The sequence below is a fragment of the Xiphophorus maculatus genome, chromosome 5 (genome assembly GCF_002775205.1).
Source record: "Xiphophorus maculatus strain JP 163 A chromosome 5, X_maculatus-5.0-male, whole genome shotgun sequence".
Taxonomy (NCBI): domain Eukaryota; kingdom Metazoa; phylum Chordata; class Actinopteri; order Cyprinodontiformes; family Poeciliidae; genus Xiphophorus; species Xiphophorus maculatus.
Window position 1 is genome coordinate 23,140,190 of NC_036447.1, and position 26,911 is coordinate 23,167,100.

Below are 26,911 nucleotides of genomic sequence, written 5' to 3' on the forward strand. Positions count from 1 at the left end.
AACTTTGGCCACATACCCCATATTGAATCTTCTAATACCTAAACCATTGCCTATTTCCCCCTCTTTATAGCTGTATACTTAAAAATATACATTTATATTTCTTTCCTTCAGAGTTTAGCCTAGGTTGTAAATGCTCAACTCCTCCATAATTAATTTACAGGTGCATTTAAAAACACTCGACGTCAAAAAGTGAACTCATGTTTACTATATGCTGTGTCGTATTCCAACTGTTTTTAATTCAGTTTATCGGGATTTTTTTTTATCGGCATTTAAACTATTACGAAGATGTTAACTTGCACACTCACACTTTTTCCTTCCACTAAACTTTCCATCAATATAAAGTTTTTCAAGTATCTCAGGTTGGCTTAAGGCTGAGGGGCCCACATCTGCAGGAGGACAAGTCTGGAGGTCTGTGATTTTTCCCCCACAGCTGCAGGGTCCAGTGTAGCCGATTAGATGTTAAATTTAACAGCAGCCATGTTGTAACTCTGTGCCACTACCCTAATTTCTTTCACTTTTATTTCCATCTTGCTAATAGCAACAGGAGGAAACTGGTCTTACACCAATTAGCCCACTTTGTCAGGATTGACCAATTTGTGATAAAAAAAAAAGTCTTCTCATACTTGTTCTGTTTTACAGCAGCAGTCAAATCGAAATTAAGTACAGACAAAAAAATTTAAATATATATAAATGAGCTAATATTGGAGCCAGGTGTGTTGAAGCAGAGACATATAGTTGCAGGACACTGGCCCTTGAGGAATGCAGTTTGGGACCACTGGCATAAAGTACGCACCACTGCTAAGAGGAAATGCCTTTCGAGGTTAATAAACTACCGATTATCAATTTCTCTAGCCATGGTACTGCCGCAACATTAATGATGAAGAGCCGTTTAGGAGCTAAGAAAGACCCGGTTCTTGTGTGTCTCATCCAAATTATCTGGATCTCGAGAAACAGCCGCAATTCCCATCACTATGAGAATCATAAACATACTATTAAATATTGGTGAACAGAGCCAACGGCGCACTAAACGATAAAATTAGTTAATTAGTGACGCCGTTATTTTATTGTTAATAGGTTGCGGCTTGCACATGCTCTTTCTGTAAAATTGCTCATTTGGGAGCAATTTTCTGTTTTTTGAAAATCAGCTTATAACAATCTGACTAACGTTCGCGCACGTGCTCCTTCTAGGTGTTTTTGTACTTTCCGTTATTTTAGACATACTTCAATATTTCAGATTAAACAAATTACATCAGAAAATACTCACCAGAGGATATTCAAGAACCAATTTTCAAATGACAAAGGCCATAAACTAAACTTGGCTCCATATTTTTCAGCAAGTAGGGGGCGCCGTCTCGACACTCATTGGATACTATGGCGACTTTTTTTTTTTTTGTTACGTGCATAAAATAAAATAAAATGTTCAGGGCTCAACCAAGGGTTTTTTTTTCCCCATGTAGCCCATATCAAAAACCCAGAACCCAGATCTGAACCCATTTCTAACACAATATGTCATTTTACACACCAATGCTCAGAAGGTTTCGCTCACGGTTGGAGGTCTAGATTTTATTTTATTTTTTTACTTCCTTTTCCAGTGGAGCAATTATTGCATTCATAGTGAATTAGATATTTTTCATATGAACGCAAAATAAAGCTGGAAACATTAATTAATTAATTAGTACAAAAGCCAGTGTAGCTACAGAATTTGAGGTTCTTGTTCAAGTCAGAAAATCTGTCGTCGAAAACTCGGTATTTATTTTATTAAAATATATTTAATATTACGTTATGTTATTTTACAGTGAGTGACGTCAGCGAAGAGGTCGTCTGAATAATCCCTGTTTATTGGTTAATTATCACGTGACCGGAAGCCAGGAATGGAGCGGTTTTTTGGTAAAAACGTTTTGAAGCATAAACTATTTCTTCAGGTCTTTCTGTTGTTTGTCAAGCAATGCTACGTAAAAATAAACCTTCCTAACATCAGCGAGAGAGAGCTGAGGCAATGAGGGACCTATCAACGACTCTCAGTAAGATTTTGATTAGCACAAATAGCTAGCACACCAACTGCTGTCTGCCGTGTTGCGTTTAAGGACCTTGTTTCCCATCCGTTCACAGGTGAGGAAATGGGTTTTTATTCTGTTTTCCGTGCCTCACTTGGCTGTTTTTGCGAGTTGGGGATGACAGCTGGAACCGCGCTGCTTTGGCACCTTTAATGCAACACTACTGACATCGCCATGGATGATTCCGAGCTGGATTTTGTGGACCTCTGCCCCAAGTTGCTGAAGCGCGTCCACAAGAGAGAAGCAGCAGGCAGACCGAGCAGGAAGGCAACCCGGGGGGACAAGAGAGCGGTTGATGAGCAGGATGAGGATTCTCTGTCCGGGTTTTCAGCCACTGGGTCGGAGGTGGTCTGTGGAGGAACCGGGCGTGACTCGGGGGATGCTGTGCAGTCTTCTGCTGTTCCTCCAGCTGACGCAGACCTGAGGGCAAAAGGCAACGTACTCCTCAGGATGCAAGAGTTCAAGAGAGCCAGCCCACAGAAGATGATGCACAGCAACAGAATCGAGCCAGCAAAGACCGACGGCTGTACTCTGACTGCACAGCATCAAAAAGCAGGTAATGCAAACGATTATTCCAACCCAAACATCGCCATGTAAATTATGGGAATGGTGCTGGTTGTTAAATGCTCTCCTCCGTCTGTTTCCGTACACAGTTTTATTCAGATTTAGGTCTAGACTTTGACTGGGCCATTCTAACACGTGCATTGATCTAAGAAGCTGTGTCCTGCTAGAACATGGGTCTGCAACCTTTACTATTCAATGACATCCAAAGCCATTTTTGACCTCAGTCCGGCTAGAATATAACTGACTTATCAGCACAAATACTGCACACACTGAAAAAAACCTACTACAGGAATCCTGTTGCAAAACAACAATTGTTAATGTTGTGGCCATTTATGCAAACGTTTTGTAGTTTATAATTTCTACCAATTTCGTTTTGTTCTTTGGGTAGTTAGAATATATTTAAGTTAATTTAGAATCAAAATTTGCAATTCATTTTTATATTTGGAATTGTTTAGATTACGTTGTTAATTGTTAGACCCTCCCATTAATTTGAGTAATTAAGAACACACTGAGTGCTTGGTGGAGGTGGATTGTTTGGTAAATGTCTGGTGTGGACGGGAGGTTTTGTAAAATGATTTTTTGACCACTTATTTACACTTGTTTACACCTTTTTATACCTTCAAACATTAAATTGAGATTATTTTTCATTTCGACTAAGTTACAAGACCTTTTTTGGTAATTATTTTATCTCTACTTTTACAATAAATGAATCAATTCGAGAGTGCGTACAAATCCAAAACCACCTGTTACCACCCACAGCCTTTATTGGAATTTTTGGCTTTTTTGGAACGGAAGGCTGCGACAGTTAATATTTTTGTTTTAAAATAATAAAAACAAAAGGACAAAACTTTCTTCTTGTATGGGAAGTTGACATTTGCAAATAGTTTCTAGCCTAACAGTGAAAAATAGGTTTACATAAAAATGAATAATACTTCTAGTGTCATTCTGTTGTTGAAATTCAATGTAATTATTCACTGAAAAAGACAAACATTATTTCTAAAACGTCTGTTGTTTCTTTATAATTTTAAAGTATTTCATAGCGATTGTGGACAGTCCAAAGAGCCACTTCTCCAACAATCTTCTTAGGAGTGTCATGGTAAAGGGGACGGATAAAAAAGCAATGCGCAGTTTTACTATGACCCACGTCTGTCTTCAGATAAGGCGGCGGCGCCCCGCTATGAGCTCCCAGAGAGTGACGAGGCGCTGGCCCTGCGGCTGCAGCGGGAGCTGGACAGGGAGGCGGCAGAGGCCCAGATGGTGGACCTGGAGGACGGAGGCCTTTTCTTCTGTCAGATCTGCCACCGGGACTTGTCACACATGACCCCCGACGGGCGCACACAACACCTCAACAGGTCCGGACTCCTTTGTTGTTGTTTCGTGTTGCAAGCAGAGGCGGGTAGAGTACCGATAAATTGCACTCAACTAAGAGTAGCACTACTTCAACATATTTTTCACTCAGGCAACAGTGAAAAAAGTATTTGGGGAAAAAAAGGCCGAGTGACTGATCAAAAAAATCAGTCGATTGATATTCAGAAAAGACATCATCAGACAAGCCAAAATATAAAATTACAAAAAGATTTTCCTATTTTAAGGACCAAAATGGAAAGAATTCACATAAAGAACATAATTACAAAATCAGACATAAGAATTTTTTTTCCAAATCAAAGCTGCTTTATTCATTCTGAAACCATTTGACTTGAACAACTTTGAAGTAGTCGTCTTCAGTTGTTTTACTGAATTCGTCTCGTGTACGAACACGACCAACAGCAAAGCGATCCGTGCCGTCGCCACCATCTTACCCAGTTAATGGGTTCAAGAAAATCTGCATGTTCTGTAGATGTTTCATTTCACAACTTCAGCCTTTTTTATACAATATTAGAAATATATTAAAAGACAGAAATAAACAACTTAACTTTTTTTAAATTAAGAAAATAAACATTTAATTGCCTAAAATGCAACATCAAAACATTCCTATGGCATGCACTTAATCATTTGTAGTGAAGGACACATTCTGAAAACTGAAAAATAACTCTCAGCATCAAAATGTGAAAAAAATCAGACCTTTCTACATGACTAGATGATGATCCGTTTATTGTTTTGATTAACTGATTACTTTTGTTTCTTTTTTTTTTTACAGAATTAGTAAAGTTTTGGCTTAATTACTGCTCTGAGTCTGTTGTTCTTTCAGCAAATGGCCTTCTTTTGAGTCTGTACACTCCAGTTAACAATTAATCGATTACTAACAATTATTTCAACAATTGATTCACCGCAGTCAATCATTTCAGCCCTGATCCTGTCCAATTTCCTTTCGTCTGAGGATGACGATTTATGTCAGATGGTTGAAACTTGAACATTATTATTACGGAACAATTATCAAAAAAACAAACAAAAAAACTAAAAACAAACACCAGAACTGCTTTCAAAGGACAATCTGAGCTAACTGAGCTCCTGAAAAAACTCATCCCTCAGCCCTGCTACAAATTTACGGTCTGCGTTTAAAAAAAAAACGTGTTTGTTTTTCTCGCAGGTGTTTGGATCAGAACGAACAGAGCGCGCTGTCTCTCCCCCCGCCCTCCGCTGTCCCCAACTGTCCCATCTGCGGCAAGAAGTTCAAGAGCCAGAAGAGCCGCTCGGCCCACCTGAAGCGCTGCTCCGCAGACATGGGCGTCTCCCCGGCCGTTCTGCTGCAGGCTCTGCAGAGACAGGCCGAGGAGAGCCGCAGTTCTGCCGTCGCCGCCAACGCACAGTGAGCACCTCGTTGTGAAGGATGCGTCCTTAACGCCGCAGCCCCTTGGTGCATAAAGCTGAAGAAACTGTCCCTGTTTCCTCTTCCCAGCCTAGAGACGGGCGGCATCAAAAGGAAAGGGCCGCCTCAGCCGGAGCTTCCAGCAAGGAAGAAGCCCAGGAAGAAGGCCGACCGGCTGGATGAGGACACCATGGTGGCTCTGGCTCTGTCCTCCTCCCTGCTGGAGCAGCAGAAGGAGCAGCAGGTTCAGAGCGGTTCGTCTCACAGCTCCGTGATGCCACTGCTGACGTGGAAGCCAGATGCTGGTACGGTACCACCACTAAGATTTTCTGGGACCTTTTGGGACGAATAGGCTGTAAAGTTCTTGGGCTTGGAGACTTTTTAATATTTATGTCCTCCCTTTGACGTTCCCTTTGTTTTGATCTGAAATTAATCACTCATCTGCAGTTGTATCAAGACAAAATCTGGGAAAATGTTGTAGTTATGAAAAGAGTTGCGAGAAAAAATTTACTTCTCACTGGTTTGTTGAGGTTTTTGGTTTTACTGTACTAAGCAGGTTTAAAAACAGTATGTACCCCCCTGGATGTTTTATTCTTTTTTTAATTGCTTTTAATGATGTAGCTGAAGACGTATTTTCTAAATACTGACTTGAAGGGTGTGAATATTTGTTCAATCACCTATTTATGTTATATATTTTTCATTTAATTGTCATTATTTTATATAAATCACTTTTCACTTTGTCTTTAGAGGGGTTTTTGTACACTTTCTTTGTCAAAAAATCCATATTTTGTTGTTCATGACTTGTGAAAGCCATAAAAAGGGTAAAATATTCAAGGGGTTGAATGCCTTTTATAGGCATAGTATGCGAGAAAACTCTAAAAGTTTAGTAAAACATTTTACGACTAAAATAAACTTAAATAAGAGTCCACCTTATTTAAGGTGAATTTAGTTGATTCTACATAATTTTACAAATGAGTTCAGTTGTCTATAAGTTCTTTTCAAATGTAAGGTATGATTATGGCATCTTTTAAATTTTTTTTAAGAAATCTGCAAACATGTAAAAAAATAGAAAAAAGAAATCCATTATAGAATCCATTTTAGCAAAACATGGAAAAACAGACGAAACAGTGAAAAATTTCCAGATGTACTTCACTTGAACTCTACTTCTTAGATTTAAAGACCTTTCAAACATCTGGTGATGGATCAGTCTGGGGAATCTCACAAACTCCAACTCAACCATCATTTCTTCTTCTCTGGTTTTGTGCAGCTAAAGGACGTGTCAAAAAGAAAAAAGTAGCCGTCCCTCGTCCTCCGCCACTCCTCCTAGTTCAGGACGCAGAGACGGCCCTGGCGAGGCTGCAGGAAAGAGTCTCTGCTCTGCTGCTTCGCCGCCGGTCGCCCTCTCCCCCCACCCCGACGCGACGCCCCAGCAAGCTGCCCTGCTGGACAGGTGCTGCCCCCCTCTGGCGGAAAAGTACACTGCTGGGTGGAGGCTCCACCTGTCCGTCTCAGTTCTACGCTGCGGAGCTCCAGCACCTGTTTACGGCGGAGTTGTCGAAGGTAATAGAGGAAAACAAGGATTCATTTTCATGCTTTCTTGCTATTTTTTGTCATGTTTTGAATTGACTTAACAAATTATATTACTTTGCGTTTCGTTTTACAAGACCACCTTAAATCGGAGCACAAGATTCAATTTGTTCTCAATAAACTCGAAATCCAGAATGTATCCAAGATTTCTGCGGGCTTCACCGACTCAAATTTAAGACATTTTAAGACCACAACGAATGACCTGTATTTCCACAAAAATGTATGAACTTCATCCAGCCAACTGGCGGTAAATTTAATAGACGCAGGAAAACTAGCTAGCTAGCTACTAGCTAATTACTAGCTAGCTAGCTACTAGCTAATTACCCTTTTAGCTAGCTAATTACTAGCTAGTAAGGGTATGTTAGCGGCGAGTTAGCGGTAGCCTCAATCGTCTGAGTGACAGAACGCGGTGAAGATAATTTTTTTAAAAACTTATTCTCAGTTAGAAAAGCCATAAATAATGCACAAAACAAGTCAGGGAAGTAAATTTGACAATATAACAGTTTTCAGAACAGACCGTAAAGTGTGTAGTTTTTGTAAATGAAAAGAGGAAAAACGGTTACGGAAACAAACAGGCATTGGCTAGACAGGTTTAAAACTGCAAGGACTTGGCAGTATTATGGTAAGTCGTGGTAGTTTTCTTATTTGCACTAGAGGGATATTATGTGATTTGAAATATTCGTAAAAAAAAAAAATTGTTCAGAAAGACAATCAACAATGGAGTGCTGTTTTTCCATTAAAATAAACCACCATAAACGACTAAATTTATGGTCGTGATTAAAATATTAAAGCAACTTCCATCCATCCATTCTCTTACACCCTTGTCCCTAGTGGGGTTGGGAGTTGCTGGTGCCTATCAGGGTTCACCCTGTACAGGTCACCAGTCTGCCGCAGGGCAACACAGAAACAGACGGGACAAACAACCATGCACACTCACACCTAGGGAGAATTTAGAGAGACCATTTTACCTAACAGTCATGTTTTTTGGGCTGTGGGAGGAAGCCGGAGTACCCGGAGAGAACCCACGCATGCACAGAACATGCAAACTCCGTGCAGAAAGACCCCGGGCCGGGAATCGAACCCAGGACCTTCTTGCTGCAAGGCAACAGTGCTACCAACTGCGCCTCTACCCTAACCCTTTTTAATGATACACAGACACAATCTGTTTCTGTTACTTACATAAGCACAGATCATGTATTGTTCTTTAATTAATGTCCTCCTGTTCCACTTTAAGCCAGATCCGGTCTTCTCAAGCAGCAGCAACAAGCCGGAGTCTTCTGTCCCACCTGCCCTGCCCTCCCAGATGGCGTCTTCATCTCCTTCCACTCCAGGGACGGGAGAGCTCCACGTGGGAAGCCAGGCCCTCCGAGACCTGATGGAGCTGGCTGAAGACGGCATGACTCTGACCCAATACGGATACGCGGACAAAGGTACACCCTGTCATGCAATTTTATTAGGAGAAAAATGGCAGGTTTGACTGAGCTGTGTGATGGTCAGGAGAGATGAGAAGGATGCTGTGAGTGAAATCTGACTAAATCTTGATTACGTCCATTTCTGCAGCCAAGCACCCGAGCGGTTTCATCCAGGACGAAGAGTTAGAGGATCAGGCCGAGCTGTCGGACGACACCGCCAGCAGCAGCAGGGCAGTGAGGAGGTCAGATCAGCCAGAGGCAGACCGAGACGCAGTCAGACATGAGTCGGTGAGCAGAAAGTTTTCAGATACTTAGATTGACCTTCATATTTGTCAAAAAATTTCAATGAAATGTTTTTTTTTTGTTGCTTCTTGTGTAAATTACAAACCAGGAAGAGTTTAAAAAAAAAAAAAAGAAAGAAAACAACTGTCATGTTTGTGGTAAGCTTAATCTGTTGTTACGGTGTTTTCCCTGTAGGTGGCGCTCTCCAAGCTGTCCTCAGACCTGAGCAGCATGGTTAACAACCCTCAGCTCAGTGATGTGCAGCTCCAGGTGGACAGTGGAGAGGTCTACTTTGCGCATTCCTTCATGGTGTACGCTCGCTGCCCCCTGCTGGCTGAAATGGTAAAACGATGAACGTTTTTAGACGCTTTTTGTTATTATCTTCAGTAGTTTGTTCTTAAATAAATACGTCGTTTACACCCCATATCTAAGGTGGCATAAACGAGCAGGAAGCAACTGAAATATTTAATATGTAACTCTTTGTTATGATTATTACTCCTTACTTGAGAAGGATGATTTTAATTTTAATTTTGGTCTTTCAATAACTTTATTTTGACTGCTCTTTTTCTTAGTGTGAACCAATCTCTCAATTATTAATCTTATGTTAGATTATTATGGATTTTCCCTAATCCAGCCAGATGATGTATACAGACTCAGATTTATCAATAGAAGTTAATTTTTCAGGGTTTCTATGCACTCTTTGAAAATCCAGAATTTGATTTGAAAATGTTTTTATACCCAATGAGTATGGCGAAAATAAAAATGAGTCAGAAAATTCTTAGATTTTCCCAGGTTAAATTTTTTATTCTATTTTTTAAAATAATAAAACTGATTTTTTTTTCTTTTATTGGATATTTTGACTCATGGAAAATTTGGGAAAAGACCAAAAAAAAAGAAAGAAAATGGTTTGTTTTGTCTTTTCTTTCTTTTCCTCGCTTTTCTGAGATTGCATTTTCAACCGGATATGTGGCTAGGTGTAGTTTAGGTTTGCATTTCGTCAAATAAAGCTATTAAAATTATTTATACTATAAAAACTCACATTTGTACTTTTTAGTTGGGGAATACAGAGATATAGGTCCGCTTATGATGACCATAAACGGACCTATATCCAGTGGTGGGAAGTAACAAAGTACAAACACGTCGTTACTGTACTTAAGTACAATTTTCATGTATCTCTACTTTACTTAAGTAGATTTTATCTTGGATACTTTCGACTTTTACTCCACTACATTTTACAGTAAGTATCTGTACTTTCTGGTTCACTACATTTCTACAAAACCGTCGCGTTACTCGTTACATCCAAGTCGCATCGCTCTTTTTTTCATTAAAATGTGAAGTTCAGGGACTTAACGTGGCGCTGTAAAAACCAAGCAGTAACGCGACGTACTAATTACGTGTGTCTGTTGTTACCCATCGCCTCCCCCATCGCTCCCACACGGTGCTCCAAGACATGCGCAGTGGTTTCCTCTGAGCGGGAGAAGATGTCTGTCTAATCGTCAATAACAGAATACCGCTACATAAACCATCAGATATGGCGACATGTAAAATCAGCAGCGCTTCGCTTTCACAGACGGTAGGGACTATGTCCAACTTTTATCGTCACTTGGAAAAAAAGCTTAAAGAAAGGTAAGCTATGTGGACGTGATGTTAGCAAAGCTAGCTGTACAGAGACACATATGTTGCATGAAAAAAAGTTGTCTCTCATCATTGTGCTGAATTGTTGTGCAGAGGTGTTGACTGATGTGTCTCATATGTGGGACAACACTGTGACCAAAAGTCTGCAATATATATTCCTGAATGATCCGATTCTTCTGAACGGCTCTTACATTGCAGTAGTTATTATTATTTTATTTAATATATATAGAAATTTATTTAATTGGCGAATAAATAAAACAAGAATGTAAGAGCACGCAGAGCATGCTCATTGCTCTTTGATTGTTTTCGTCACCTGTCATGGTGGCAGATGTTACAGCTGGAGAGGGTGAGAACAGTCATGGCGCTCCTTCTGCCTGGTTACTTTTTGCTTGTCGTGCCTTGGACAGTGTTCATAGTTGAGCGTTGTTTAGCATTAGGACATTGTCTTAATTGCTATGTGTAATGGTGCAGATAGTTGTGGTTTCTGACATGGGCAATAGGGGCAACCGCCCAGGGCGTTACTTTGTTAGGGATGGCATGAGACCACTGCGGTTTGTAGCACAGAGATGGAAGCAAAGCAGAATGAAGAAGAGTTTGAATTGATGATATTGGTTAAGCTCTAAGTATGGGAATGTAGATGTTTCAGATCAATTTGAGAAGCAATTTTTTTTTTTTACCCCTCCACGGGGTCTTTTTTGTGGGCTCTAGTGTCCCTTATGTGACAGTGGGCTGACAGGAAACAGGGAAGGAGAGGGGGGAAGACATGCGGCAAATGTCGTCGGGTCCGGGAGTCGAACCCGCGACGGCCGCGTCGAGGACTCAAGGCCTCCAAATACGGGTCGCCCTATGCCACCACGGCACGCCCAATTTGAGAAGCAATTTTGATCATATTTCACATTTCATTGTGTCATGTAGCGCGGGGCGCTGGTCTTGGTCTTGAGGTCGTGGGTCAGGTGGTCTTGACTACGTCCTTGGTTGCATGTAAATCTAGATTTACATGCAACTGTTTCTCAATTTTTGGGGTGAAAATTTGGACCAAAACTCATGAAATTGTGCAAACTTGTGACTGTCTTGTGCTCTGATAGATTAAGACGGAGTTTAAATTTCTGTGATGTGTCACTCCTCTTCCAGGTGCATGAAAGTGGGTTCGGTGTGCAGGAGGAGGGCATGGCCGCAGCTCAAAGGGTGTTGCTAAGCGACGTGCCGGGTCAGGCGGTGCTGGCTGTGCTGCGGTACCTCTACACCGCCCACTGCTCCGTCGCTGCGTCGCTGCGGCCTCACGTGCTGGAGCTGGCGTCCAGGTCAGCTCCACACACCTAAAACCACAAACTCTGACATGTTTAGTTTAGATTTTGTATGATAGTCAGTGATTTATAATTGCTAACATCGTTTTCAAAAATGGAAATCCAACAGTGTTATGTCTATGTGAATTCAACCCACTAATCATACATGCGATGATTAAAATCCAGAGCAACCAGTTGTCAGCTAAATAAATATGGAGTCCAGCTGCTTTTTCCTCTTTTTAAAGTTAGCAATAGTCAATGTCTGCGACAAGATGAAAGAGCTCTGGTCTTGACCAGTGTGCAAAAAGGCTGTATTCTAAATCTACACAGATAAAATAGAAATATTTAAATCAAACCATATTCCTGTTTTACGCCGGCCTATTCCAAAGGTCTGTGACGTCTAAAATCCAAAGAGTCATTTTTTTCCCAATCAGTCCACTTAAGTAGAACTTGTTTAGAGCCACCAATGTCTCTGTTGATAAAAAGACATCATTTTCTGATGTATAATTTAGGAAATTTGTCATATTACAATTTTATTTCCAGTTTTAGGGCTTAAAGTAAAGAAAAACAAAATGTTTGCAAAAGGAGGATGCATACATTTTCTTCTATGGAATGTTGATACATGTGGAAAATTCAGTAAAAAAACCCAAAAACAATATCATTGATACTTTTGGCATCTCCTAAAACCTGTCTGTTTATTTACATTTAAAACATCAGTTGGTTCTTTACTTTTTCTTCAGCCGTAGTTAAGAGCCACTTACAGCTCCAGAGCCTCAGGTTGTGGACCCCTGGTCAAAGTCAAAGTTTAAACGATTTAAGTTTTAGTTGTGTTTACACTCAACGTCTGCGTCTCCAGGTTTGACCTGCAGGAGCTGGAGCGGCTGTGTCATTTCCAACCGGAGAACATGGCGGCGGGAGACGACAGGCTCGACGTAAACCAGGAAGAAAACGTCAACAACCAAACAGACCAGACCTTCGTGGAGCTCCTTCGATCCATGTGGAACGAGGAGGACTCAGACGGAGACGCCGGGGACTCGGACGGAGGAGGACAGTCGGAGGGGGATCGGCCAGAGGACGAGGTCGCTGCGGGTGATGGAGAAATCGGCGAGGAGCGAGTGAATGAGGAGGAGCTGGAGGAGATTTATGAGTTTGCCGCCACGCAGAGGCAGAGGGTAAAGGAGGAAGAGGAGAAAAAGGAGGAGGAGGAAGATGCGGAACCAGAACCCGGCTCGGACCGCAGCTACAGTCGGCTTTTCTCCCAGTCCTGGGGCGTCTACCATGATGGAGAGGCTTCCTCCTCGCCTCCTCTTCTCCCTCATGAAGCGGCACCCAAGCACTCTGCCAGGACTCTGCTTCAGTCGTCAGCAAGTTTCACCGATGAATCCTCCCTCAACCTTCCCGTCCCCGGGCCGTCTCCGTGGCGACCAGCTCAGGAGGACGGACACAGGAGAGGCGAAGAAGCTGCAGCAGAAAGCCGAGCTCGTCGCAGCGCCCTCCCTTTGCCTGTGAGGAGAGACGAGGCCGAGCTCATCGTTCTGTCCGACTCCAGCGAAGAGGCAGAAGCCGATCGGAGCTTCACGGGGATCAAACCCGGCCAGAACCCGAGTCCCAGAGAATCGGTCTGTGGTTTCCAGTACAGTCCCGGTGATCCCGCCGGGTGTTCGCCGGAGCTTTCCTGGCTCGTCCCTTCCACGCCTGTCAGGTCTCCGGTCGGAAACACAAAGACCGCCTCCATGCAGACCGACAGCAGCATGTGCAGGACGCGGCTTTTCCCCAGAGTGGACCTCGCCTCGCCGTCCAGGAACACAGTCCCGACCTCCAGCACTCCTTTTAAAGCCTCCCCAGAACGCAGAGTCTCTCCTGACAATCGAAAGAGTACTGAAGTGTTTGCAGCCCACCGTTCCGTTAGAGATTCCTCAAAGTACGAGGCTCCTCTGCAGCCGCCCAGCATCAGCAGCACGCCGCTGCATGCGGACCCAGAGAGGCAGAGCACGTCTGGTCAAATGAAAACGGGGACACGTGTGTCCAACCGTTCAGGTCAGCCCTCGTCTTCTTCTCCTATGGAGTCCAGTTTGCAGCCTGGCGTCACCGACATGAACGAAGAAACGTCTGTCCTAGATGTGAGGGACTCTAGTTTCCAGCAAAGTTTCATGGATGAGCCTCCTATAGCTTTTAACGATTCCTGGGGCCTGGACGCCTGCGCCGACGGCGACCCGGGCGGCTTCAGCCTGAAGCTGGACGACACCGAAGAGTCCAGCTCCGGAGGGAGACCTGGAGTGTCCGGTCCAACAGCTACCAGCAGCGTCCAGAACCCTGCTGCAGGTCCAGGCTCGCTGACCACGTCAGAGGACCACAACGGCCTGCTGGACTCGAAAATATGGGGCAGCTGGGAGGGCGATGGAGGAGCAGGAGAGGAGGAAGACGAAGAGGAGGAGGGTCTTCCTCTGTCTCAGAGAGTGGACCCGGCAGTTCAGCTCAAAACTCCAAGTAGGTGTTCAAATTTTTCAATCAGTAAAATCAGTCAAACTGTGGCAAAATTCATAGATCTTCAACAACTTCATTTCAGAGAAAACTATTTAATGCTGAAAAAAAGGTTTTCATATTTGAAACTGCAAAGTCATGTTTGCAATTTTTAATAGAAGTTACTAACTGCAGCTTTAAAAACCATTAAAAAGATTTTCTGGATGCAGACATGTTGCTGTGGGTTTCACAGTCATGAGGAAACCTGCTGACTTGAGATGGGGGTCAGTCACTGATGCCCTCTAAAAGGAGGGAGCTGCTTTTTAGTGGAAAGTTGAGTGGAAGCAAAACGTGCTAGAAAACCCCCCCAGAAATAAAGCTTTGAGAGGTTTGTGAGGCAAAGTTTCTAAGATCTAACTTAGAAACCTCTGAAAAATGTAATTTCAGTTTTTATTAACTGAGCCATGAAAATAAATCACAATGAATGTAATTTAAATTTTTTGAAGTGAGTTAGTCAAATTAATTGAGCGCTTGTTTTTTAGCTGCAGCTGTACTTTGGATAGTTTACGATGCCTTGTCTTGGAAAGACTAACAGGCCCACAGCATCACTGATCCTCCGCCATATTCACAACATGCTGCACCATCAGAAAAACCTCCTTGCTTACTAACTATTGCTGTGTCAGAATTGAGGAAACAGAAACGGTTTCGTCCGCCGGTGCCCATCACCCCCACGCCTCACTACTCTGACATGGACACGCCGGAGCTCAAGAACAAACTCAGCAGGTCAGTTGCACTTCCTTCATCATCTTCACCCTGAGCAAAGTTTACACAAAGGTCAAAGGTTTTTTTTTGTTTTTCTCTCCCTCAATCCCGATCAAGGTGATTAAGTGATGAACCAATCAGATTACTCTTGGCTAAGTCGATCTCAGGCTGCTTTTCTTTTTTTTTTTTTTTTCTCCTGTCTCTCCCGTCCATCTGCTCGCCTTTTTTTCTTTCCTTTATTTAACCAGCTAAACCCCGTTCAGATCTAGATCTCATTTTCAAGAGGGACCTGAGCAGAAGTCTGCAATACAATAGAAGTCTGGTAGTTTTCTAGAATAAAAAAAACCCCATTGCTTTTGTCTTATCCACATTCAAAACCAACTTCAGAGTTTGTAAGCGGGTTTGAACTACATTGAAAGCAGACTGCAAATACTGCATTGCCTGTGATGTAGAATAGCAGTAAATTACTAAATCATCTGCATAAAAATGATAAAGCATTAGACAAATTGTCACACAAGTTATTTATATAGATAGAAAATAAAAGTGGACCAAGAACTGAGCCCTGTGGTACACCATTTAAAATAGTAAGAATAGAAGAAGTGACACCAGCGAATTGAACTCTGGGTTCTGTTTGACAAATAATCAGCTACCCACATGGTAGCTTGATGTGAGAGCCCAATCCTGTGTAGAATTTCAATTAAAAGTGTGTGATTTATTGTGTCAAATGCCTTCGATAGATCAATAAACAAAGCAGCACAATGTTTTTTGTTACCAAGAGCCTGGATAAGATCATTAAAAACCTTTAACGTGGCAGTATCATTACTATGTTTTTTTTTTCTAAAACCAGACTGTACATTTTGTAAAACACAATTTGAATCTAAAAAAATCTTCAATTGATCTGTAACTAATTTTTCAAAAGTTTTTGCTACGATACAGAGTTTAGAAATTGGTCTGTAATACCTTTGATGATTCCCCACCTTTGAATAGAGGCAAAACAAATGCTGATTTCCAGACACTAGGGATTTTGTTAGAGATTAGACTTAGATTAAAAATATGAGACAATGGCTCTGCTATAAACTCTGCAGCCAACTTTAGAAAAAAAGGATCCAGGTTATCTGGCCCCGCTGATTTTCTGGTGTCTAGGCTTTTCCATTCTCTGAGAACCTCAGCTGTACAAATAGGGGGAAAGTTAAAAGTGGTGGAGTTACACTCATTATTCAAAAACAGCTCATCAGTATTTACATTTTGGCCGAATGAATTTAAATCATTAAATAGAGAGCCTACAGAAATAAAATGCTCATTAAAATAATTTATAACTGCTAATTTATCAGACACCTTTAACGTTTCCCCTCATGCAGCTTCGGCGTGCGGCCTTTACCGAAGCGTCAGATGGTCCTCAAGCTGAAGGAGATCCACCAGTACACCCACCAGCTGACCAGCTCCGAGGAAGAGGAGGGGGAAGAAGCGGGGCTGCCCCTCGGCAGTGCGGTCTCCTGCGCCCGGTTCAAAGAGCCGACGGCGCCCGCTGCTGCCGCGTCCCCCGTCAGAACGGACCAAGAGGAAGCCGGCGATCCGCTCTCTGCCTCCCAGGGCTCAAACGCCTCCTCCGCCGCCGCCAGTGACGAGTCGGAAAGGTGTGTGGCGTGATCAGAGCGCTTCTGTCTCTACAAACTAAAAAACACGTGCAGTGGAGAAGTGTTCAGTGGACGATTTATCAATTTATAGAGATGGGTAGTAACTAGTTATATTTACTCAGCTACATTTACTGGAGTAACTTCTTGAAAGGAAAATTACTTTTATTAGCATTTATGCTACGCCGTACTTTTTGCTTTTAGTTAGTATGGCTTGAATAAAATTCCTGAATGCTCTACCCACTGTGAGTGACTTCACTGAACGAAGAACAAACTTGTTTTAACCAAAACTTCACCTGCAGTTTTTAAAATGAGTTTCATATTGAAAGAAAGTGATTTGGAAAAATGCTTATTTTGCCTGATGTTGTAATTAAGCTATTTATATGAATTATTTTCATTTTGCTCTTTTAAAAATGGCAAACTTTTCACATAATTTTATATTTCGGTCTGTCTGATATTGCAATTTTCAAATATTAATTCACTAATGTTTTGATCAGTACTTATGTAGCCTTTTTACCAAATATTTGTTTTACTTGAGTAAAATATGTGGAAGTAGTGCTTCTCTTACTTAAATACAATTTTTGGGTACTTTACCCACCTCTGTCAATGTTATGGCTTTCCAGCTGCAAAATATATTTCATTAGGGATTTCTTACAAACAGAAAGCAGCGTTTACTAGTATAAGTGGAAGAGAAATGATGAATGGTTTTCAAGTTTTTCCTGTGACATCCTCCCCATCCGCAGGTCCAACCCTGAGCTAGCTCTCTCCTCCGACGGCGACTCAGACAGCGATGTGTCGTCCTCTCAGGCCGCTTCGTGCCTCCAGGACCGCCTCCAGGCGGTGCGCTCCTTCATCCTGTCCGACTCCGACCTGTACAGCCGGATCCTCCAGTACCAGCCTCTGGTTCTCTCCCAGCTCCAGCAGCAGCTGAAGGCAGCGGGGGTCCGCCTGGGCGCCGCCAAGCTGGTGGACTACCTGGACTCCCAATGCATCACCTTCACCACGGCAAAGCCGGGCCACCAGGCGGCCGGCCGCAGGCGGGGAGCGTGGACAGGCCGGGGGGCGAGAGGAGGCGGAAGGAGGAACGGAGCTTCAAAACGCTAACGGAGAATTTTGATGTAGAAAAGGTGAAGAAAAAACAAACTGTAGATTTTACTTGTGGAGCTTAAATGTCTGGTTAAAACTGTTGTTTTTTTTTTAATTCCGAGACATTTACACCAATTTAAACTTTGTCAATACTTGATTCTTTTTTTTAAGAGGTTTCAGATTTTAGGAGTTCACTTTTCATATGTTGCATTGTATTGTTAAAATAAAACGAAAGTTACGTATGTAACTACGGTTCTATGAATCCCGGATGACCGCCAGAGGGCGGTGCTGAAAGCACTGAATGTTCCCTTCGCGCATGCGCCGTTCGAGTAATAATACCAACAGAGTCACACCTGTGACATATCGGATGATCAATCAGAGGCTATATAGCATGACGTCATCTGAAGCTCTGTTCCTACAGAATCTTCTCGCGAATGCAAGGATTCTGAGTGACAGAGAATCTCTGGCGGTCATCCGGGATTTATAGAACCGTAGTTATATACGTAACTTTCGTTCTATTTCATCCCTACTGACTGCCAGAGGGCGGTGCTGAAAGCACTGAATGACTAATACCAGCGATGTCACAAGGAATCCTGAGCACATACCTCACCGAGAAGGCCCAGAGGACCCCTGCAAAAGAACCTGGTCCAGAGGATGAGAGGAGGCCACATTCACATTGTAAAATCTAGTGAACGTGCTTGGAGAAGCCCATGATGCAGCAGCACATATAGCTTCCAGGGGAACTCCTCTTAGGGCTGCCCAGGAAGTGGAAACGCTCCTGGTAGAGTGTGCCTTCACGCCAACTGGCCGGGAGCGGCACCCTGCAGCGTAAGCATAGAAGATGACATCCACAATCCAATGGGAGAGACGCTGTTTGGACAGAGGACAACCCAATCTAGGGCCCTCGTAACACAAGAACAGCTGGTCTGAGCGTTGTATAGAAGCAGTGCTGCAATATATGCCTCCAGTGCCCTCACTGGGCACAGTGACTCAGAACTATCACCAACGTCCCCTGATGTAGGCTGAAAACGTGCCAATCTCAATGGTTGGTTACAATGAGAATGAGAAAATACTTTAGGAACAAAAGCCGGGTTTGGCCACAAGGTAACACCAGAGCCATCTGAACTCCATCTGAGACATGATGGGCTGACAGAAAGGGCCTGTAGCTCACTGACCCTCTTAGCTGAGACAATAGCCAACAAAAAAGCAGTCTTACATGACAACCATTCGAGGTCCGCCTGAACCAAAGGTTCAAATGGAGGGTGGCATAGAGCACCGAGTACCAAGGACAGGTCCCAAACTGGTGCTCGCGGAACCGTTGGCAGGTGCAGTCTACGAGCACCACGCAAAAAAAGAGAAACCAGATTGTGGCTCCCGACAGTACAGCCATCAATGTCAACATGACTAGATGATATAGCCGCTACATATACCTTAAGCATTGAAGGAGAGCGGCCCTTATCAAGAAGAGACTGAAGAAACTCCAAAATAGTGGGCACTGCACAGGTGACCGGATCATCATTACGGGCAAAACACCACCGGGAAAACAGACGCCATCTGTTTTCATATTGCTGACGAGTGGAGAATGCCCTGGCACTCAAAATAGTGTGCCTGACGGGACCTGAATATCCAGTCAGCTGCTGTTCAAGCCTCCCAGTGGCCACACCCACAGCCGGAGGCGTTGAGGATCGGGATGCCATATCTGACCCCCCAACTGAGACAGTAAGTCCCTCCTGGTCGGAAGACACCATGGGACCCCGTGACACAGATACCATAGAACCATGGCCGTGCCGGCCAATACGGAGCTACCAGCAACATCCTGTGGCCCTCCTCGAGAACTCTCTGAAGAGTCGGCCAAATCAGGGAAAGGGGCGGAAAAGCATATAGAAGGACCCTGGGCCAAGGATGGGCCAAGACGTCCTGGCCCAGTGCACCTGCGGCCCCTGTAAGGGAAAACCATAGAGGACAATGAGTCGACTCCTCTGTGGCGAACAGGTCGACCTCTGCCTGACCGAAAAGGTCCCAGATCAGGCGGACTATGTCGCTGTGGAGAGACCACTCTCCCGGAGCTGGTGCCTGTCGGGAAAGGGAGTCTGCTACCTGGTTGCACAGCCCTGGCAAGTACACCGCCTGCAGGGTGGATAGGTGAACAGATGCCCATTTCAGGAGATTCCGGGACTCCTTCAGAAGCTGCGCTGACCTGGTGCCACCTTGGTGGTTGATGTGGTAGACAACAGAGGTGTTGTCCGACCGAATCAGGACATGTCTCCCCTCCAGGTGGGGCAAAAAATGCCTGAGAGCCAAATGCACAGCCTGCAGCTCCAGCACATTTATATGCTTGGAGTGATCCAGTGGACACCAGCGGCCCTGAACTGCCCTGTGTTGCCATACAGCGCCCCATCCCATGGAGCTGGCATCTGACGTGACCACTTCTCTGCGACACACTACCACCCCCATGGACACACCCCTGGACAAATAAGCCCTGTCTCTCCATGGAGTCAGGGCATGAAGACATGGCCACGTTACCACAAGTTTGCGATTCCTGTGTAGCTTGGCATCCAGGCGCCAGCTGTTGATCCACCTCTGCAAAGGGCGCAGTGACAGTAGACCTAAGGGCACAACCCGAGTAACCGACGTTAGTTTGCCCAGCAGCTGCAGGAAGGCAATGTAAGGAAGCTGCCTGCCCAGCCTGAATCGACTCACCAGCTGGAGAATGTCGTCCAACCTCTGGACAGATGGGTAGGTTGTCATGGAGGGAGAATCCAAGAGCACCCCAAGAAAAGTGGTTGTCTGCGATGGAATCAAACAGTTCTTCTCCAAGTTCACCTTGAGGCCCAACTGGGACACATGAGCGAGCAGGCGACTCGTATCGCGAGATGCATTCTCTCGAGACGGGGTGCAGAGAAGCCAATCGTCGAGGTATGGCAGAACCTTCATGCCGTGGGCCTGCAGAGGAGCGAGGGCTGCCCTCACGCACTGAGTGAACACCCTCGGGGAAAGGGAAAGGCCGAACGGGAGCACACAGAACTGCCAGTGGCGACCCCGATAGGCAAACCTGAGAAAGCGGCGATGTTCCGCCGCAATAGGTACATGAAAGTACGCATCTGTAAAGTCGATCGATGTAAACCATTCTCCCTTTGTCACTGCCTGAAGAACCTCTGCCGTCGTGAGTATGTGAAATGGCAGGACCTTTAAATACTGATTGAGTCCCCTGAGATCCAAAATGGGACGAAATCCACCTGTCTTTTTGGGCACGAGGAAATATGTTGAATAGTAGTCTCTGGGATGCTGCAGAGGATCCACTGCCTCGATTGCACCCTTGGCCAGGAGGGCAGAAAGCTCCTGGTCCAGGACTTGAGCTTTCACCGGGTCGGTGATGACACTCACCCTGACCCGGTGTGAGATGTGAGGCCGCCGTCGGAACTGGAGCCGGTAATCATGGGTCAGAGTGGCAACCACCCATGGATCCACAGCGAGAGCAGCCCAGTAACTGAGCTGCTGATGTGAAAAATATCCGACGGCTGGCCTGGCAGCCTCACTTTCTCTCCCCACGACCCATGGGGGACGGCAGCCAGAGTCTGCAGCCCAGGCATACAGAAACCACACCACACAAAAGGTTTTGAAAATGTTTTTTTTTTACTTTTTCAAGCTTAACATCCAAACACCCAAAACGTACCCACAGCTGTGCGTGTTTAAAGACAAGAAAAATCTCCCAGCTTCTCATACATTGTTCAAGTACAGAGAGGTGTCCCTTAATGCAGCACAACATGAGGTCAGTTCTGTCAAGAGTCCACATTCAGGTCGCCGCTGCTCCGCTCAGGGATTGGAGGGGACGAGTTTATATTGCACACCCAGGTTCCTCTAAAGCAGCGTAAAGCACGGTGCTTTAAAATCAGATTCCGAAAAAAATACGCACAGCACCGCAGCCCCCAGGAGACGGGCTCGTCTCCGGTCACCTCGCGGTCGGCGCCGGTGCGGGCTTGCTTCGTTTTCGTATGGTTACGACAGGTTGGCGATGTTGGCGAGGAAGCGCTGAGCCCACCACTCCTCCAGGTCTATAGGCACAAAGTCTGGGCAGAGTGAAGAAAAAGGAGAATCAACTTCTGATCAAAAGTTTGTCATTTTGTTTCAACAGATCAGTTTAAACCTGGAAGTCAAAGTAATAAAAAGCCCTTCCTTTTTATTTTTAAAAGGATTTCAGTGAATGCACCACATTTCAAGCAGAAAGTGTTTGTGTGTGTGTGTGTGAGCAATAGATCATGCTCAGTGTGAAGGTGGTTAGTCCATAAAGAAATGACTGGGAAGCTATTTCAAATGTTGGTACATGAAGCTTTTGTTGTTTCTTTACATGTATTATTTGAGCACAGTCTTTGGGACATTTAAGACTTGGATTTTACTGATTTTTATTTAGGAGAGAAAAAAACGTGAGCAACGATCTTCTACCGGAAATTCTGACCAAACTAAAAGGCTTAAATAAAGCAAATGGATGTCAATATCTGTTTTCAGTTATATAAGAGTGCCAGCTACTTAAGTTAAAAATAATCCATCAGAAATGTTGCAGCTACAAAACTGGAGCCAGTTTTTCTGGAACAGCCAGAATCTCTCAAACTGAGCGGTGAGTGAAACGTTTAAGCGCCGTTTTAAAAGCCGTCCTCGGACTGTGATGAAGGGAAGACAAAAGAAAAAAGAAACACACACAAACACAGTGGGTGATGAAAGCAGCGCTTCCGAAATCAAGCTAATAAATCAACACAAGGTGAGATTACTGGTTCAAAGTTCTGCAGGTCACCGAGCAGGAACACAGCCGCCCGATGCAAATTAGACGGGAGATCGGCTTTACGAGGGCGGCTTTGCTGTGTGAGACGCCGAGCTGGAGAAGTGGAGGTAACTCACTCTTTATCACAGTGCCGGGGGTCTTCTCTGTGTACTGAACTGGCCCCGTGCTGTCAGCTGACTCCCCTCGGTCTTCCAGCTTCTGCTCCACTTCCTGCCATACTGCACACAGTCAGACACACACAGGACGTCAGATGCTGAGACCAAGACACACACACACACAGCTGGACTTCTTAATGCAACCGATTGCAATAGATTTTTTTTTCTGCAAAAGAAATTCCTTTCAGTTCACAACTGGGCACTACTTTAAAATCACAGTGAAAATACATTACAATTTGGGCTGATTAATTGAGATTAGCTGATGATTGAAATAACCGCCAACTAATTTAGAAACTGATTATACTGGAGAACATTCTTAGCAATAATTAATCCGAACCTGTGCAAAAAAATTTACATTTAAGATTAATAATAACTTGTCTGTGAAAACAAACAAAAAAAATCTATTAAGCATCTATTGCTCTTAAACGTAATCCAAAAAATATGTATATAAACGACTTCAATGAAAAATCAGCAGAATGAGCTCATTTTTCTTATCCGATTAATCAATTAATCATCAGAATAATCAATAGAATAACTAAATTAATCATTAGTTGCAGCCCTAGTTGAAATAATTTGACAAATTGGAACAAAAGGTCTCAGTATTTTGCATCTTTAATCAACTTGTTACTGTCAGGCTGTCGTATATAAAATCCAAATCCCAGTGACATTACTGCAGGAAAGCTGGTTAAGGGACTGGTTTTTATTTCTTCTTCTTTTAGATCCAGCAACAACGAAGAGCTGAAATTTGTGGCAACCAACAACCACCAGAGTCACATCTTTCCTGGCGAAAGCCCAAAGGAAACAGAAAGTTGCTGACTCAGCCGTCCAAGCTGTTATTTTCCCACCGAGGGACGCCGGGTCGGCGCTGATCCACATTAAAGTAACTCGAAGCGACCTTCAGTTTCTGACGCGCTGTTGGAAAATGGTGCTTAATCATCGGGACACATTGAAATTAACTTGAGAACCTGTTCTGGGTTAGATTTAATTACGCTGTCTATTTAATGGAGAATCCCAACATGGCGTCACAGTGAGAAGAGAAGAGTTCCTCTGGGCTCTTTTTCTGAATGGAAATAAAAGTTTGTCAAAGTCCCTCATAAGCGGGAGAAAATTCAAGAAAAAAGGCTCGAAAATGAGACGAACCTCCTCCAGCTTGAACACACTTAGAGTGAAGTGGAAAAATATTCTCCCACTTGCAGATTTCTAGTTTTTGGTAAGACTTTTTGGAAGGAAATACACAAAAAATACACCTTTGTGGAAAAAGTAATTCCACCTAATAATTGGTTTTGCCTCACTTCATGGAGACATCATAATCCATTTTATTTATGATTTATGTGCCTTTGCTCTTTTCTGTTTTATTTATTTATTACTTTTGGTTGTGTTTTATTTTGGATTATAATATGTTTCAATTCCATAATTACAGTTTATTGATCTCTGTGAACTTGCATTATTGTGCCATCATCAGTATGTTACTTGAAAATGCTCTCAAAACAATAATATTATCGTTTATCACAATAATTACTGGGACAAATCATCATCCGGAAAAACGTGTTATTGTGACAGGCCTGTGTATTTATTTAGAAAGAGCTCAGAATTTATGTTTCATTCATATGTTTCATGATGCCACCAACACCATGTTAAATTGTGTGTGAATTCTCTGAAGCGCTGTGTTAGTTTTAGGTCAGATGTAACAGGAAGCTTCCAGAAAGTTACAGTCCCATCTCTTCGGTCCATGGATTTTTCCTCATTTTTGTTTTTTGACAAATACGAGATGGGTGTTTCTAATGTTTCCGGTCAGCAGTGGTTTTGCCTTGAACTTGACTTTATAATGCTTTTTACATGCATGTCAATGACCTTGTTTCTGTTCTGCATGATACATCTCTCTCTCTCTTTGAGATCTCTTGTTTTGCTTTGTGTAGTTTTTTTAAAATATATGCTATGGGTCAGGTATTCATTTAAACATGAATTCATGTTTAAATAAGCAGGAAAGTTACTTTCTTAACCTGAGGTCAGGTGGGTATATGGACAGCCCATGTCTCATTTTTACATGATATCAAATTTGAAATGCTTAATAACAGACGATATCCGCTTCCACGGAATCGTTCATTCCTAAGCAAAACCGTCCCGCGTCCGATCTTCTCGACCTCTGACTTTCACACTTTGCTCAACAAGATCTCTGTCGGCTTCGGGATTAGATCGGGACGTCTGACCCCGCGGCCCACTGATCTGGTGATCCTCACCTTCGTAGACGAATCTGACGTTCTCCTCGTGCGCAGGGGTGAATCCCTCTGCGGCCGGGCTCTGGCTCTTCTGCGGGGCCGTCCCGTGGTGGCGCTTCACATTGAGCCGATTGAAGACGATCTTCGGAGGCGGAGAGCTGCGGGGAGGACGGCGCGCCGATCGTTAGCCGGGAAATGAGAGAAGCCATATTTGTTGAGGCAAGGTTAAGCGAGTTGAGGCTGAGGTTTTAACCAACTGCAAGCAATCAGCAGCTGGGAAACTGAGGTAAAACATGAGGTTCACAATAGAGCCTTATTTAAGTAGGTTCATGTATTAATTTTTTATGAAAGGTAGTCTTAAATCATCTCTATTTTTTAATTCCATGAAGCAAATGTTGAACTTGTCTTGATCAATGGTTATCTAATTTCTCAGTTGTTGTTTTTTGTTTTAGTGACCAGCAGTATCCCATGTCCTACTGCTGGTCAAAGAATTATCGGAAAATTACAACCAGTTTAGGCTCTGCTGGAATTGAAGTATAAATTCCTTATTATTATAAGAAAATAATCAGGCCAAATTTAAGTTTCTGTCCAACAGAAAAACAGAAACAGATTGTATCTAAATTTCATATTTTAAAACAATTCACTTTATTTGATCATGAAATCCAATAAAGAAGCATAAATTATTAGAAATATTCTTTGTTAATTTGTATGGTGTAAAAAAAAATTTAAAAAGTATGGAAGCCCATTTCTGCCACTCCTATGAGTAAAAAAAACTTGGATTTCATTATCACATAGCCAAGTCATTATTATGAGAAAGTATAACATAATTATGAGAAATACCAACCAGATATGCAGCCATCTCTACTGAATAATAATAAAAAAATAAGTAAAATCAGAACTTGGACCTTTTTTCATGGAAGCCAATTTCCACAAAAAAAACCCCGAAAACATTATTTATTATTATTGAGTGGCGGAAAATGGCTAACATATGAAAGGGCTCCAGAAAAGGTGGGTTTACAGGTAGAACCAGATTTTACAACCGATCATGAACGCCCCACGAAAACAATGTTAACACGTCAAAATGTGACTCTAAAGTAAATGTAGACAAAGGTTTGACCTGAGAGAGTCTCTAAGGGAAAGAGCGGGTCTAAAAGGAAAAAAAAAAGACGGATAAAGACGCAGGCCACGTCGAGGCGTTACATGATCGCACTGCTAGTCCACGTGGGAAGAAGTATTTTGGGCCCACGCGGCTGCCAGCGCGAATCACGTAAACAAAACTCCACAATTACAGGTACAGTAACAGTAAAGACGGAGTGTACTCACTTTGAGGTGAGCCAAGAGGTGGGCTTCAGCTTCAAGTCGCTGAACTTGCTCTCGACCTGCTGTGTGGGACCTGGGGCGAAATCCAACTGTTTAACCTTGTGCAGTTTTAAAAATAATAATAATAATAATAATAAACTCAAACGAGCAGCAAACTTTCCTCCGTGAAGCTTCATTAGATAACCCGCGCTGCCACTCACTCACCTGTCCTCCGTTGTGTAACAAGTTTGCTGGGACCCCTGGTGATTGTGTACATCATGTGATGTCAGGAAGCAGTAATGAACCCTTCAGAGTGCGCCTCTTCCCCGTAAACTTCCAGCTCGCTCCTCCGGCCGCAGCGCGTCCTGCTTTGCGGTTTTGTCGCCCGGGTCAGCCGCTCTGAGGTCGGCCAGAAGCCTGCATGGGACTCGCTTTGTTTGGCTCCGTCAGCTGCTGTGTTTTGCAGCAGAGCGCTCCGAACCGGCTGCTGTCCAGGTGCCAATGGGACCACTGCGCGTTCTTCAGGGCGGAGTGTAGGTCATTCAAGGAGAACCCGGGTCCACGATGCCGGGGACCGTGCACGGGAGGAGGGATGAACGCTTTCTGACGCCCGAGCAACTGTGACTCTGAGCCGGACACTGTGTCTGCTGTACACCGCTGCAGCTCCGAAGATGACTGCAACACGCCCGCTCCTCTGACAGATCACAAGGGCGAAGCGCACTTTACTTTCATAAGGACTAGGAACTGCCACGCTCGTACATTGTGAAGCTGCCCATTGAGAATTCTAAAGCTTCCGGTGGCGAATTTCAAAATAAAACCCTTACGCTGCAAGTAAAGGTTGCGCCATCAAAAGGTACATCGTTAATACTCTCATCTAGAGGAGAGCCTAGACATTTTTGGAGTCCCACAGGGGTCAGTATTTGGATTAGTATTATTTATTATACACTGAAATTGTTTACAAGACA

General features: G+C 43.7%; 2 protein-coding genes across 4 annotated transcripts; one reads left to right on the forward strand and one right to left on the reverse strand.

Annotated features, from left to right (window-relative positions):
- The first annotated feature begins 1,864 nt into the window (after positions 1-1,864).
- slx4 (SLX4 structure-specific endonuclease subunit) lies at positions 1,865-24,323 on the forward strand. Of its 3 annotated transcripts, none has more exons than XM_023333785.1 (14): positions 1,865-2,610; positions 3,775-3,970; positions 5,146-5,364; positions 5,455-5,669; positions 6,632-6,924; positions 8,186-8,381; positions 8,512-8,651; positions 8,841-8,987; positions 11,412-11,581; positions 12,420-14,050; positions 14,707-14,806; positions 16,144-16,419; positions 17,160-17,543; positions 23,151-24,323. In XM_023333785.1, the coding sequence occupies exons 1-13, from the start codon at positions 2,229-2,231 to the stop codon at positions 17,518-17,520; spliced, it is 4,326 nt and encodes a 1,441-aa protein (XP_023189553.1). In that variant the 5' UTR covers positions 1,865-2,228; the 3' UTR covers positions 17,521-17,543; positions 23,151-24,323. The 3 variants fall into 3 exon arrangements, with proteins under 3 accessions (XP_023189553.1, XP_005806582.2, XP_023189554.1); XM_005806525.2 differs by lacking the exon at positions 23,151-24,323 and having other exon boundaries at positions 1,865-2,021; positions 2,110-2,610; positions 17,160-17,647; XM_023333786.1 differs by lacking the exons at positions 14,707-14,806; positions 16,144-16,419; positions 17,160-17,543; positions 23,151-24,323 and adding an exon at positions 14,566-14,692.
- mcrip2 (MAPK regulated corepressor interacting protein 2) lies at positions 21,117-26,730 on the reverse strand. Its single transcript, XM_005806513.3, has 5 exons — positions 26,172-26,730; positions 25,971-26,040; positions 24,669-24,805; positions 22,393-22,494; positions 21,117-21,569 (listed from the first exon to the last, which is right to left on the reverse strand). The coding sequence occupies exons 1-5, from the start codon at positions 26,224-26,226 to the stop codon at positions 21,499-21,501; spliced, it is 435 nt and encodes a 144-aa protein (XP_005806570.1). The 5' UTR covers positions 26,227-26,730; the 3' UTR covers positions 21,117-21,498.
- Between the last annotated feature and the right edge of the window lie 181 nt (positions 26,731-26,911).

Bases quoted from the DNA above. Each gene is read 5' to 3' on its own strand.
- slx4 (XM_023333785.1), top strand. From the start codon at position 2,229: ATGGATGATTCCGAGCTGGATTTTGTGGACCTCTGCCCCAAGTTGCTG. The intron at 8,382-8,511 runs GTACACCCTGTC...CCATTTCTGCAG, and splicing joins ATACGGATACGCGGACAAAG to CCAAGCACCCGAGCGGTTTC. The intron at 14,051-14,706 runs GTAGGTGTTCAA...TTGCTGTGTCAG, and splicing joins AGTTCAGCTCAAAACTCCAA to AATTGAGGAAACAGAAACGG.
- mcrip2 (XM_005806513.3), bottom strand. From the start codon at position 26,226: ATGATGTACACAATCACCAGGGGTCCCAGCAAACTTGTTACACAACGG. The intron at 26,041-26,171 runs GTGAGTGAGTGG...ATTTCGCCCCAG, and splicing joins TGTTACACAACGGAGGACAG to GTCCCACACAGCAGGTCGAG. The intron at 21,570-22,392 runs GTGAGTTACCTC...CACTCTGCCCAG, and splicing joins CCCCGGCACTGTGATAAAGA to ACTTTGTGCCTATAGACCTG.